This window comes from Manis pentadactyla, chromosome 14, assembly GCF_030020395.1.
Source record: "Manis pentadactyla isolate mManPen7 chromosome 14, mManPen7.hap1, whole genome shotgun sequence".
In the NCBI taxonomy this organism is placed as follows: Eukaryota; Metazoa; Chordata; class Mammalia; order Pholidota; family Manidae; genus Manis; species Manis pentadactyla.
The window spans coordinates 78,708,334-78,722,655 of NC_080032.1; the positions used below are offsets into that span (position 1 = coordinate 78,708,334).

Genomic DNA, 14,322 nt, shown 5'->3' on the forward strand with positions numbered 1-14,322 from the left:
GAATCTCACAGACCACCAAAGAAGATGAAAGATTATTTATAATGTCATAACAACTTATCAGTTGGAGATTTTTTCATAAGCTTAAGTAAAATATAAAGAAACAATGCTTATGTCCATCCCCTCCACCTCTCAGTTTCACTCTTATTTACTGAGATCATCATTTTCTTAAAATTAGCCATCCACCCACATAATCTAACAGCACACAAGGGAGAGAAGACTCTCTTGTAAACTGTATATAAATTATATACAAATACATACACACACATCTCTCTCTCTCTCTCTGTCTCTCTCTCTCTCACACACACATACACGCATGCACTTCCCTCCAACACCAACAAAATGTAAGTTGAAGAAATCCCTCACTCATTTTATTCTGGTCTACAATGAATTTATCCATTTGGATATTCTCAGATCCTCTGGTACTCTGGAATCTAGTATCTCTTTGGGTTATTTTTTCATCCATTTTCTCCATCAGCAAATCATAGGGGTATGTGAGCTGGGTGTGGGAAGGGTCCATAAATGTCCTCTGGTCTAGTCATCTACAAATCAGCCTGATTTTTTTTCCCCTTCTAAATTCACAGATATATCTAGTGGAGAAAATAATTAGATCTCATAATTTTGCTCGTAGTCTACTTTCCTTTTATGAAATTTGGCAGCTAGCTTCATGAAATGTTTCTTGAATGTAATTCTAGGTAAATTTCTTAGAAATGTAATTTCTTATCAGGCAATCTGATCAAAATGAAATGTATTACTAGATCAAGTTTTCTTAAGTACTATGAAGCTGAAGGCAGATGAAAGTTTTTAAAAGGGAACAGTTGCAGTCAATTCAAGTCTTAATCCAGACAAGTAACTTGCGGAGATAGCAAAATGACTTCTGGATACAACTGATCTTCCAAGAACTGATTTGGAAGTAGGAGAAATTGGGAAGTTGATGACAAATAACTAATTCTGATTTTTACAAATGAAGACAGAAATGTGAGGAACAATGACCCTAGCACTTAGTGATTGTTATAATGATTAGTTAAGAGCTCTAAGTAGAGGATATGGTGACAATAAGATGCTAGTATGGATTCATTAAGAAAAACATTGCTACAATAACTTCAGTTTCTTTACCTGCAAGAATTGGAATGCAGACTACTAAGCTCAATGACCATAGGGTTTTGGACTTAACTTTGGACTATGTTCCTAACACTGTCCTTTTGTTACCATGGTGGAGAAATTGCACAGGGCCCTGAAACAGAGAGTTGAATGGGGTGGAAAGGGGATCAACAATAGCTTCTTTAACTATTTTAAGAACTGCCATGTAATTAAAATATCAAGACCCGTTATTTCTGCAAAAGAGAAATCCTCTGGCCATACGTAGTCAAGAGAGACAACACTGACCAATGGTTGTAAATTATCAGGTAAAAGGTAGTGAACCACTGAAGGAAGGGTTGTCTGGTAGAGCTGTCTATCCACTGTGCGGGCTGCTTATGGATGTAAAACATTTCACCTCCCTGGAGCTCTTCAAGTATTGGCCATGTGACTACTTGCCTGGAATACTGGAGATACTGAAGAGGCAATCCAGGATCAGATGATAGGTTTTATTAAAGGATATTTTTGTTTTATTTCAAACCTGCAATTCTATGTCCTACTTGACTGGATTTCCTAAAACAAAACTAAAATAATTTGATAAATATATACAAGTATATGTTTCCTCTATCCATAAATGATAATTTTCTCACAAAGTTGTTAATGAAGCTTCAAGACTGAAAGGCGGTCCATTTATAACTGAGAACTCTTTAATCGTTTTCTGAAAGCCAAGGATGATGCTTCAAATTATGAAAAAAATATGACTATTGAGATATATTTTGTAAAGAGACTTCCCAATAATAATCAGACTTACAGATTTGGTACTTTGTGAAAGACACTGTTAAGTGCCCAAATTCAACATGTTACTTAGTGCTTAAAACAAAAAATCACTGCCATGGAGAAGAGGAAGTCCCTGAGGCCTGCATAGAAAAGCCACTCAAAGGTATCTGTACAAAACAAATCATCCATGAAGAAGGTACACACGGACACTGTCATGGTACAATACTAACCCTTTCTTATTTGTTGTGATGTGTGGAAGACCCGAGTTTTCAAATGTCTGTACATGTAGTCAGCCTTCAACCAAAGTCCAAAAACTTTATTGTTATTTAAAACCAGGGCAGATACAGCTGCTGTGCACCCTGAGAGTCAAATCAGAAGAGTTAATGTGAGAAAAACAGAAGGCTAACAAAGAAAAATAATAGAATTCACAATGTACACAGGATGTCCGGTAGGTAGGACGGCTGTGCAGATGCAAACAGAAAACTGGAGGGTTATCTGATGATAACTGTTCTATAAACAATGGGTAACTTGCTGAGCAACAGGAACATACAGAAATTTTCTCTGTAAATTTTCCATTTCATGGAATAAAAGCTATAAAACTGTCAGCGTTCTTATGAATGTGGTCTCAGCAGCCTGTAGTTACCTCAGATACATAAATATAATTGGACCATTTTAAAGAGTCATGGCTTGGTTCAGAAATGCTGGGTCTGACAAATAGAAATCATCAGGGATATAGTTCACTTTTCAATTATCCATGGTAGTTGTAGGGGAAGGGAGAGAAACATACAAGATTAGAATAGATATTTAAAATCTCATTTTAATGAACAGCTAAAACGACACATGTTTTATCAGCCTTGCTATGAGAAGCAAAATAAATAAGACTGAACATGCTCTTTTTGTTTTCCTAGCTCATTGTCTACTGAAGGGGCTGGTGGTGTGTGGAGAAGAAAGGAAGGTCCGGGAAGGGGGAAGAAACAGGAGGAACAAAAAATTGAAGAGAAGATATACAGGTTGTGGAGATGGTGACTGCTGAAATGAGGTTTTTGTAATAGAGTCTCAAAAATGTACTTCATAATACACATGACCAACGCTGGAGCACAAGCTAATCAAACAGGCAACTGGATACCTCCCTCAGCCTGGTCTGTTAGAAAAGAGACAAATTCCAGCCAGAAGACCTGATCTGCCATTTGAATTCCTATGAATTTCTCAAATCTCAAGTTTTTTTTTGTTTTTAAAACAAAAATAAGAGTACTATCCTGCTTATATTACAGTATGAAATTGCAATGTGATGTGAAAGTACTTTGGAAAAGGTAAGGCACAAAATAAATCTCAACATCCCTTATTACTCCTATGACTCAGAAGCAAGTCTTTGTCATATGCCAAGGAGGAGAAAAGGTATGAATTTGAAAGATTCAGTGAGACCTGTTGAAGTAAATGCTACATTCAGAATATTTTCCTCATAATTTCTAATCCGTCTTGATAAAGCAGTTTGCAGTAAATGACAATAGAGAATACATCTACTCAGCATAAGAGGGTAATTGAAAAACAAGTATCTGTTATTTCAGTGTCTTGATATTTAACTGTCTTGAAGACCTTGGGGATGAGGAAGCCAAGGGAGAAGGGAAGGAAAGACCATTCTTAAGAGACCAGGTTTTTAAAAGTAACACTGCTGGTCCAACAATGAAAGTAAATCTTACTTAACTTCAGAAAATTTTGAGAAATCAGAAATGTGTGGATATAAACATGAATTTATAACATCGTCACTTTGGCACAACTATTATTTATTCCTCTTCTAGTCTTTTATCTATGCACCATAGAAATAGACTTTAAAGCTATCTAGAACATTCTATACACAGTGTTTCCAAACTTGCTTTTTTCAGGAATACTATTGTGAGCATATCCTCACATCTTTCAATGCATGACAATTTCAATCATCAGAAAGGCCTGTGCATGTCTATCTGAAAGCCCAATTTGGCATGCCCTGTGTGTCTCGTTTCATTGGACCATCCTGCACTAACCCTTCTACCAGAATGATGTAAAGAACACAAGACTTCTCTGTTTGAAAACATGCACAGCTTTTCTAGGCTTGAAAATTAAACCATAAAAAGTTTACTGAAAAAAAAAAAACCTTTAAAAAGCTCCTTAAAAACTCACACCATAATTGCTCCCCACCAAGCGTGGGCACTTGCTAGCTGCAAGTAGTGGCACTGTGACAAATGTAGCAAAACTGAAAGCAGGCTATACTAAGAGAAAGAAAAAGTCTTCCACTGGCCATCTGTGAAAATAAGGCATGTGGCCATTAAATGCAGAGGCTGTAAATATACACAAACTCCATGAAGCAAATGGCAAAAAAGGACTAAACTTCAAGCTCAAACAAATCAAAATGTTTAATGCATAGTTACCACTGCTGGACGAAAACAGCTCTGATCTTTGCAATCTGCAAACTCGGCATGTATTTCAATTAAATACCCCCAAAAAGAAAAGAAAGAAAAAGAAAGAAATGAAAAGACACAGAAGAAAACCATCTGGAACAAAAGGCTATAGACAGCCTATACTCGATTTCTAGAAACAAACAGCCCCTTTAACTTGCACCAGCCTGCAGAGAATGTCGATGGGAATTATTGAAAGGCTGACATATAGAGTGATGGATGGGTGATGACATAATACCTATTTGCCTTTTGTCATGGTCTTTGAAAACTGGCTGCTCTGTGCTGATAATATTCACCAAGGGGTTTTCCTCTCCCCTCCTGTCCCATAAGAAGTGTTCCCTAGCTAAGACACTCAGAATTAAGAAGGTTTTATGAATGAAAAAACAAAAGAAAACTTCAGGATCAAATGCCAACTTGCACATAAAAAGCTGGTCTAGGTTTTCTAATAATCAGTTGCCTAGAAAGGAGTTCCCTTTCCATTTTATATAAATTTTCAGAGTAGAGAGACTCCAAGACTCAAAGGTAAACATTCAGTGTCAGATTTGTGTATCTTTTAATTAAAGTCAGCAGATAAATAATTACATTAAATATAGAGATTAAATAATATATGTTCATTTTTATAAAGAGAACATATTAATCATTTATGTTATTTTAATTTTTCCTATGCAAATTTTAACCAGAAGATTTAAAAGTTTGGTGACTTTTTTTTAACGTGCACACACACACACACACTCCTAATAAAACTCCTGCTTTGTCACACTGTTACAATGATCAATCACATTCCCTCCTGAAGGATTTACCTAACATGCTTTCCCCCTTCTTGAAATTTTTCTTCTAATCACTGAAGTATCTCTAGTTCTCATTTGACTTCTCTAATTCATTTCAGCTAAGGGCAACATCTACAAGAATGCCCATAAATCACTAATTAATCATGGTATCTTCCCCTGAATGCAGAGGCATGAGTTCCTTCATATTCACTTTTTCAAAGCAAAAACCTGCAATCCACCATTCCTCACATGCCTTCCCCTTATCTGCGGGAAGGAGCATGTGTTAGATAATGCGGAACTAGATACACTGTGTCAGGGTGTGAAGAGTTAACACTGCTGGCCCCATCCATCAGCTGGCCAGCGAAGCATCAGGAAAGAATGATGGATGTAAAATTATTACAGGGCTGCCATCCGATACACTTACTGCCATTTGTAACTAATGCTGGGACTGACACACTTTTCTTCATTATTAAACATCCACATTAAGTCAACATTGGTCACTGTCATTTCATGTTTGGCACTCTGTTAAAGGCAAAGAAAAGGATTGACAATGGCAGAGAAAGAGGGGATTGTAATGGAAGGTTCCCCAAGTAATGGAGTAATAAAATGAATGTTTGTTTGCAAAGCAGTCTATAGGGTCTGTGGTAAGGCTTCTGAGGAATGCATGTAACTGCATTAGGAGTGAGGGAAATAAGCAGGGGAGCTTCTTGACTATTCCTCGCTCAGTTGAGTGCCTTGGGTCTCTATTGTATTAGTATTGCCTGGTGGGATGAGGACAAAACCAGGTCTTTGTGATCTCCTGTTAGGTATAAATACCTTCAAACAGAAGGTCAGAAGCTGAGTATGCAGTGGCTTGTATGGTGAAAAAACTGTGCCATCTGGTGTTAATGAAGCAAACTGGGTGGTTTTTACAAAACAAATGTATGGGGGCCTCCTCTCTGATTTTTCCTACCTGAGAAGCTTACTTATTCATCCGTAACACTCATCTGTAGCAGAGCTGTGTGGTAAAAGATAACAGTATTTGAATATACAATCAGGCTATAATTAACCAGAGATGACAATTATTTATCACACTGTGTCCCAGAGTTTCCAAGAAACCTAACATGCACAGTTTTTGGGTATGCTGAAACACTTCCAAGGGAAGTAAAGAAATGAAAAACCTTTTAGGAGTTTTCAATTAAAATGTGTTTGAGTAAAAATAACTTTCATTATGTGTTTTGGTACCTATTACTGGAAAACGTTTGTCCCTATCTTCACACCTCTAATTGTTTTCACTGACCAAGTACAGTTTTTCAGAACTAAGACTTTCTAGTTGGGACAGCCATACTGGTCATTTGAAATGCGAAGAGAAATTAATGGGTTACAAGGGTTGTGTCCTCAAGAAAACACATCTCCACTGCAGGATTCCAATTACCTGGATCTCAGGTCACGCTATCACCCTTTAGGCTGATGGAAAGCACTGGGCTGAATTTCTTTCCCCCTGTCCTTTCTCTCAGCTCCTTTCTATCTTTTTCTCTCGTTTATCTCTCCCATCCCTTACATTTCACATGATTTCTGGATTTAGGAAGCTGGGCTTATCGTTTGAGGGAGAAAAATGATGCCCTTTTTTTGGGATTCAAATGATAGGAGAAGATGATAGTGCAAACTCTAAGAGGAATTTATCATTCCCTCTGCTTGTGTCTTTCATTAAGAATGGAAAAGCAAAATTTCGAACCAAATACTTATGTACCTAAGCTTTGGCCATGGGTAAAGTCGGGCGACCATAAAAACAGATTAAAAAGGCATATATTCAGGAAATAACAACACAACATGCATAGTGATGTTACTTATATGGAGAAATAAGCAGTCACTTTTGTCAGCTAAGGTATATAACTGATCTGATATGCTAAACCATATGGGTGGGGTCTTTGTCAATTCCCACGCACGGGCTCATGCATAAATATGCCATGACTGATAGTCAAAATGATAATATGATCTAAACTGTAAACTCTGTAAAGGCAGAGGACATATTTCTTATTCAATACAGCCCGTCAAAGTACACAGAATGGGTCCTGATAATGGTAGGGGCTAATGTTGAATAATTACTCATTAAAAGATACAAATTTGACCTTGTCTAGTCCCATGAGTCATACAGATATAGAGGGAGCATTAATATTGTAGCAATGAATTGGAGCAGGTCCAACAGGAAAAGTCAGGCACAGTACTACCTGCTTCCTGAAGCTCCTGTAATCTCAGTTTCATTCTCAGGTGTCCAGGGTAACATAAGGGATGAGCTAATTTGGATTCTTCTGCTGAAGAGCTTTGCTTACACAATACAAGAGTTCACCATACAGTTAAAATAATGCAACTGCTTCACATTCTTATCTTAAGATTTTCACTTAAAAACCTATAAAAACGTAAGACTATAGCTGAAGATGTAACTTGATTGCCTTGAAAGAGCACGGGGAAGAGATTTGGGAATGATGGCGTTCTCGAGAATGCAGACATCTTAACTGGCCAACAGGGTTCGGCAGGTTTAACGTCAAAAATAGAATTTTTAAAAAGACATAATTCAACCAAAGAGAAAGGAAAATCGAAAGGAGTGGCTTTCAATAGGGTTACCTCTCACTCCTGCAACTCAAATAGGAGGTGCTACTCAGAGAAATAAAGTATGATCACAGAGTTGGCACAAAAGGTGGAAATAAGGTCCCCTAACAATGGACAACTACGGAATAAAGTGAATGCAGATGGTTTCACTCCTCTTACTTAATCAACAGGCTGAGCAGAGTCACTGGCTCTGGCATAAAGTCATGTTAGAACAACAGCTGATCTGTATTAGAGAAGATTAAGTCGCAGTGCCATGGTGGAGGGCCCAGGATTATTTTATGTACTTCCATTGCCTTACAAGCCGTCGGCACAATTATTGCCCTCCGATGTGAATGACTGATCTGTAACCACAGCTAAACAGCATGCTGCTTAGGGGCCTAGGAGCTTCATGAAGATGAATTTCCATACCATCAAAGTGCTTTTAATGGGCTCCCTGATCCAACCACAAGGCCTGTTTTGCAAGTATAGAGAACTCAGGATGAAGGCTTCCTGTCCAAAAGGATTTGGTCGGTTGTCACTTGACAATTCCCAGCCAGCACAGGGCAGGGGAGGGGGGAGATAGGTAGAGTTGTCTCTGCTTTGGAGGATTAAAAAAAAAAAAGGGTACAGATGCTTGCTGAATGCAACCAACTGCTGTATCCACAGCTGAATTCAATGCGCTTAACAAATAACGGCAATTTAGCTATGCTTGCGAGGAATAGCTTGAGTCACTTTGCATTAGCATCTGGCTGAGTGTTAAACTCATTTCTACATGGGGAGGAGAGAAAAGGAATTTCTGTTCCAGCATCCTTTCAAGAATGTTTAAATATTTGAATATAAATTCCTTTATGCTCGCTATCATTCCTTTTTAGAGCTGTCACTTTGCTCGGCCCCTCCCCCCGGGGGCTTTGCTAGAGAAATTCTGCACCCTTCTCATTGCACCAGTGTCGTACTTCTTATGACATGAGGCTGCAAGGGATCTCTATTCTACTTCACCATGCTTTGCTCTCCCATCCAGGAACAGAGCAGAATTGAAATCATGGGCTCCATCCTTCTGGCCCATGTTTGGATCAGAGAAAAAAATACAGTTGGGACAGGATCACACGTACATTTCACCCCCACTATGCAGATTTCTAGCTTCTTAGAGATTATACATCAAATTCCATATAAAACCTGGAAAACCAGAAAGCTATCGAAGTAGTAGTCTGCTTATTCTGGACAATACCATTTGACTCCTGAGGATTAAGTTTCAAGTCACTGCTAAGGAGCTGCTCATTTTTCTTCTCCTATCTACTCTTTTTATTTAACTAGACTGTAACGCTTTTAAACTTCATTTCAAAAACATATTACCAAAAGAGGTACATCACGCTGAACATTCTATAATACTGTTCGGAATAAAATACAATGTAGCTTAGACAACAGATTTTGAAATTATTATATCTCCGATAAATTCAGGAGTTTCACTGGGCTTAGCTATCGTAATGATGTCTTTTAAAAAGCACATTCTGCTTTATAATACAGGAAAAATTTCCAGCTGTGCAGTCCCCTAGAACTTGACAGTGCTCTGCCCTGGAAACAGTACAACAGGCTCCGGATCTCTGAAGGCTCCGGATCTCTGATACTTAGACAAGGAACATGGGTAGCATCCAAGCTTATGCTGATGAAAGAAGATCCAGCATTTTCAAATCCAGCTCATTCCTAGTATGAGTTAGGCATCTCCATAAAGCAAAACTTCCACGGACTCAGATATTACAAATGCCATTTCGTTTTCGTACAAACTGATGGCAGAAAAGGGGCTATTAGCTGTCAATAAGGTTCGGAGACAGATCAGGGAGAATTACGACTCTTCTCATTTCCAGATGGTTTTGATCAGGACGGGCATGGACATTTCTGTACTGACAGAGGGAAGAAGGGAGGGAGAGCTGTCACTCTGAGAACGGTGGGAAGGTGGAAAGGAAACGGGGAAGAGCATTCAGGCAATTTGAGTGCCGGGGGAAAGTCGGCTATTGCACGCACTAACCTTTTCTGTCCGGCAGTTATTGAGACCTAAGCTGTTCACGACGGCCACCTTCCCATCAAGCGCCTGCTGTTCCCGCCGAAGCTGTTCCTTCATCTGCCGAGCTTCCTGGATGGCCTTGGTCACAGCATCATGGTCATTTAAATAACCTGAGGGTGCGACAGAGCAAAGGACATGTTTTTTTACGAACACGTGGATAGGTTAACCTTGAACTACTAAAATCAACATCTTTTTGCATCCAGCATAAAATAATTTCTCAGTGGAAGGTGTCTAAAATGCATGAATGAATAATTGGTAATGACTGATTTACATAGTCATACGTGAACCTGGCTGGTGCCAAACATCTGTATAAAAACATATTATTTAAGTGAAGTGTAGGTGTTCTCACATGTTTGGAAAGAAATATAAAATACAATTTTTAGATGAACTTTTTCTTTACCTGAAAAATTTTAGGGCAAAAATAAAACCTATGTTTGATATTTTTTTTTCATGTAAGGACCATTTGAGTGGCACCATAGGATGTAAATGCTGATAACTGTCATTGTAATTATTGACACTACCTAGTATTAGAAAGGTCAGTTTGGAGTTTGTATCTGGCACTATTAGTTTTGTTGTACAAAGAAGGAATAAATCATTATTAAGTGACTGAAAGAAATGTATTTTTACCCTGGATCCCTTTATAGGGAAATAAACCACAGGTGGCAGTGGTCTTCTATGGATACAAACTTGCAATAGTTAAGATGCTAAATTTCAGGCACAGAATGTAAACAAGCGTCTGTATTTGTTTCATAAGAAAATGTGGCTACTGGTAACTACAGTCACACTTAATTCACACTCTTAGGAAGGTGGTCAAATGACCAACTTGTGTCTGCAGCTCCATAATCCGGAGTTAGTAAGAACAACTGCCAAAATATTTCTTTTAAAGAATAACAGGTGTAAGGGGCAAAACTAATTTTTAACTCAATTTTAATGGTAACACCGGCCATTTATTTATTGGGTACACATTCTGATGATAATCTGCATGACTTTAGGGTAGAAAACCGATGGGAAAGGATTGTTTTGGCAAATATTGAAAGGAAAGCTAATGTATCATCTTTCACTCTCCCTATCTTTTAACTAGGGCATAAAATGGCATAAACTGAATCTATAATACGAAATTGCCCAGAAAAGGGACTTGTTTGTGACATGAGGCTAAATCTAACCGGATCCACTGGTGAATCGTGACAGATGGAGGGACTGTGAGACAGAAGGCAGGCACTAATCACACATAAAATGACCGGCTTGCCTCAACATGTTCCATGGATTCCAGCAAACTTTACACCCTAATCCATTTTTAGAACAAAAAACATCTGGGCCATAAATCCTCTAATCTGCCAAAACACGCTATTAAATCCCATGATTTGTTGAAAAACACTAAGATTAAAGAAAGGAAATATAAAATGGCTAACTGCCGTGTTAGGAAAGTGTTATTAATACTCTTTTCTTTGTCTCGATTATGAATGTTCTGGTACTAAAGAGCCTTGTCTAATCATGTCAGATTACACATCCTCCTTGTATTGCTAGACTCTTCTATCTGATCTGCTGATTGCCAAAAAACATACACTACTTTCTTGCTGCTTAAACATTTCTGTTGGAGAAGCTGATGTCAGATTGGTGCAGTGCTTCAGTGCTGGAAGGGTTCTAAGTGAATCGTCCTTTCCCCTTACTAGACACAGCCTAGGCCTTCGTCCTCTGACCTCCTTGAGGCAGAAAGGTAAGTTCCAGTGTGAGTGATAGAAAGGGGAGTCTTGGAGCTACAATATATTTTGCTTTCCAGAGCTAAATTCTTTGGAACTGATTCAAAGAACAATACATTCCTGTTCATTATAAATACAGTATGAATTGTAAGCAATTATTTAGAGCTAGGTCAGAAATGTCGAGTTAATACTTCCTTTAAATTATAGTTGTTTTTAACCTTATATTATCCTCAACATACTGACTTGGTTCTCCTGAACAGCCTTCTTAATATATTATTCTTGAACTTACTCTATTCAGGAACTCAACTACTCTAAAAAGAAGTTCAGCTCTTATAAAACAGTGATGACCTCACTATATGGTCATTTAGTAAAAGCTCTTTAAGAGGCTCAGCTTTATTTTCCTATCCTCCAACTCCTGTTTTTGTATAACCTGGCATCGTGTGTTTCTGTAGTCTATTTAGCTTCTCCAGAGCACAAATATATTTGAGAAGGTTTGGCACATGGCACTGAATAAAAATATGAATTCTTTATGCTTTTTAGGTGTAGCCATGATGACACTGTTCAGGAGAAATGATTAATATAGGTGCAAAAGGGATGCAAGCTATTATTGGGTGGATAACTGACAAATATATACTCTGTAATGGCCATTTCCAATTTGAAGTATGTGCTCATGTGCAGGTAGAAATAGGTATTCATTTTAAAATAAATATTGTTGCATTATAGACTCTTGAGATTTAGTTAAAGGATATATGAAATTCTAAATATTTGTATCTGTGGTGTTAAATCATAAAGCCATTTACATATTAAAGTTGAATTATAATGAGATAATTTACTGGTTCTTTATACTTTGTTCTGCTCACCAACACCAAATTCCCAACCTTGCTGATTCCCTCTCACTTGGCAAATGGCCTCACTTCCAATTGTGGAAAGATCAATAATGCTGAACCCTCAGTGTCCTGCCCCACCCCCAACCCAAACCCCTACCCCATTAGCTATAAATCAAGAACCACTGATGCCCAGCTGCCTTCTCCTGTTTCAGGGAAAGTGGTGCCCCTACTTTCATTCAAAGCAAATCCCTTAAACTCATCTTCTAGACTCATCTACCTCTCCAAGGGTTCATCTCTTTCACATTTATGAACTTCTCTACCATCTCCACCACCTCCACTTGGTAATGAGTACTTAAGGTTCTCCTGAAATAAGCAAATAAAGTCTTTCTCTCAAATTTTATGTTGCCCACTCTTTTCAATCCTGTTTCTCTCTTTACCTTCTAAGCTAAGCTTCTCAAAGATTCTTATCACACTCTCCCACTTCTGCTACAATATTGTTTCTGCTTCCCTTGCTCTGTTAATTGCCAAATCCAAAGGACATTTTTCATCCTTGGAGATGCAAAGCTCTCACAACGCCTTACTATAGAAACCCCTTCCTCCCTTGTTTCTCATCATGGCACTGGATTTCCTTTCCTCTCTCGACTCCTCCATCGTCATATGCTTGCCTGGCATCCTTTCTTCATCTGCCCCTTAGATTTGGTCCAACGTAACAATCTTCAGAAAAAGTTTTTGTTTTGGACTTGGGGAACCCTGACTTCAAATCCTAACTTCACCACTGACAAGATATAGAAATTGTATGTGTTGTTTTTCCTTTCTAAATCTCAGTTGTCTTACCAGTTGAGTGGCAATTAGTCATTAGAGAACATAAATTTGTGAAGATTAAATGAGTTAATATAATCTCTCGGCTATAGTAAGTGGCCCGTGAAAGTTATTCAGTGAATGTCCATTTATTTACAGACTGGCATAGGGAGATAGGTAGGATTTGGGCATTGGGTTCAGACAGATCCGGGTTTCTACTCCTTGGGAAGTATGATATTTGCCAAATTATAACACTGGGTTTCACTGAGTTCCCATTTCCCTCGACTTTGAAACATATGTAAGGTTGATGGAATAATTAAACGAATTAACACACGCGAAGGAGTGGAGAACATTTGTTACTTGAGGCAGAAAAAAAGTGTTGATTCCTTTCTTTTCTTTTCTCTTTCATTGTCCCTATAGGCTCACCTTTAGGAGTCGTCTTGCATGGCTTTGACTATTACAATAAAATCCTGTGAGGACCCCATTTCTTGTTGGCACTGGACTGGGAGGGACCCCATTGGAATCCAGAAGACCCCAAAGGAGCACTTGACACCTCTTATTCTGCCTTCATTATATATAGTCAGGCAGCAATTGTGCCTTAAGACAGGAAGATAGGGTATGTGTTTAGGAAAGGTTTGGTGAGCTTCAGTCTTAGGAGGGAAAAAGGGAGGTCAAAGGCCAATATGGCTTCCAGTTAGCACCTCAAAGGAAATTGGGAAAATTTAGGCTAGGAATCATCAGAGTAATAAATTTGTGAGGTTCTATAACCTTGATAAATTCATCACAATTTGAATTTTTTATGTCTCAGTGTTTCTTTTTAACCATCCCTAAGAGAACTCTCAAAATTCAAAAGACTCCCTTTTATATATTTTCAGGGACAGAAAAAGAGGGACAAACTACAAAGTCTAATCTTAGGATAAAATTTAAACAGAAAGGAGGAGTAATGGTTGCTCCACAAGGAAAGAAGCTGCTGAAATGTAGAAGGAAAAACAAGAAACTACTTGAAACGGGTTGAATTGTGTCTCTCAAAAAGATACACATCTGTTAATGTGACCTTATTTGGAAATAGTCTTTCCCAATCTAATTAAATTAAGGTGCCTGAAATGAGATGACTGGATTTCAGGTAGGCCTTAAAGTCAATGACTGGTGTTCTTTTAAGAAAAAGGAGAGATCTGACACACAGAGACACAGGGCAGAAGGTCCTGTGAAAATGGAGGCAGAGACTGGAGTTGTGCATCGATAAGCCAAGGAACACCAGGGATTGTTAGCAGCCGCTGGGGACTGGACAGGAGGCACGGGAGATTCTCCGTCACGGCCTCCAGAGGGAACCAA

General features: G+C 38.4%; 1 protein-coding gene across 18 annotated transcripts in view; it reads right to left on the reverse strand.

Annotated features, from left to right (window-relative positions):
- Positions 1 to 14,322, reverse strand: part of SOX5 (SRY-box transcription factor 5) — a 931,123-nt gene that overhangs the window by 20,743 nt on the left and 896,058 nt on the right. For all 18 annotated transcript variants that reach the window (XM_057491903.1, XM_057491902.1, XM_057491900.1 and 15 more), the window contains one exon: positions 9,633 to 9,778. In XM_057491903.1, coding sequence (XP_057347886.1) covers positions 9,633 to 9,778 — 146 coding nt within the window. The remainder of the gene's footprint in view (positions 1 to 9,632; positions 9,779 to 14,322) is intronic.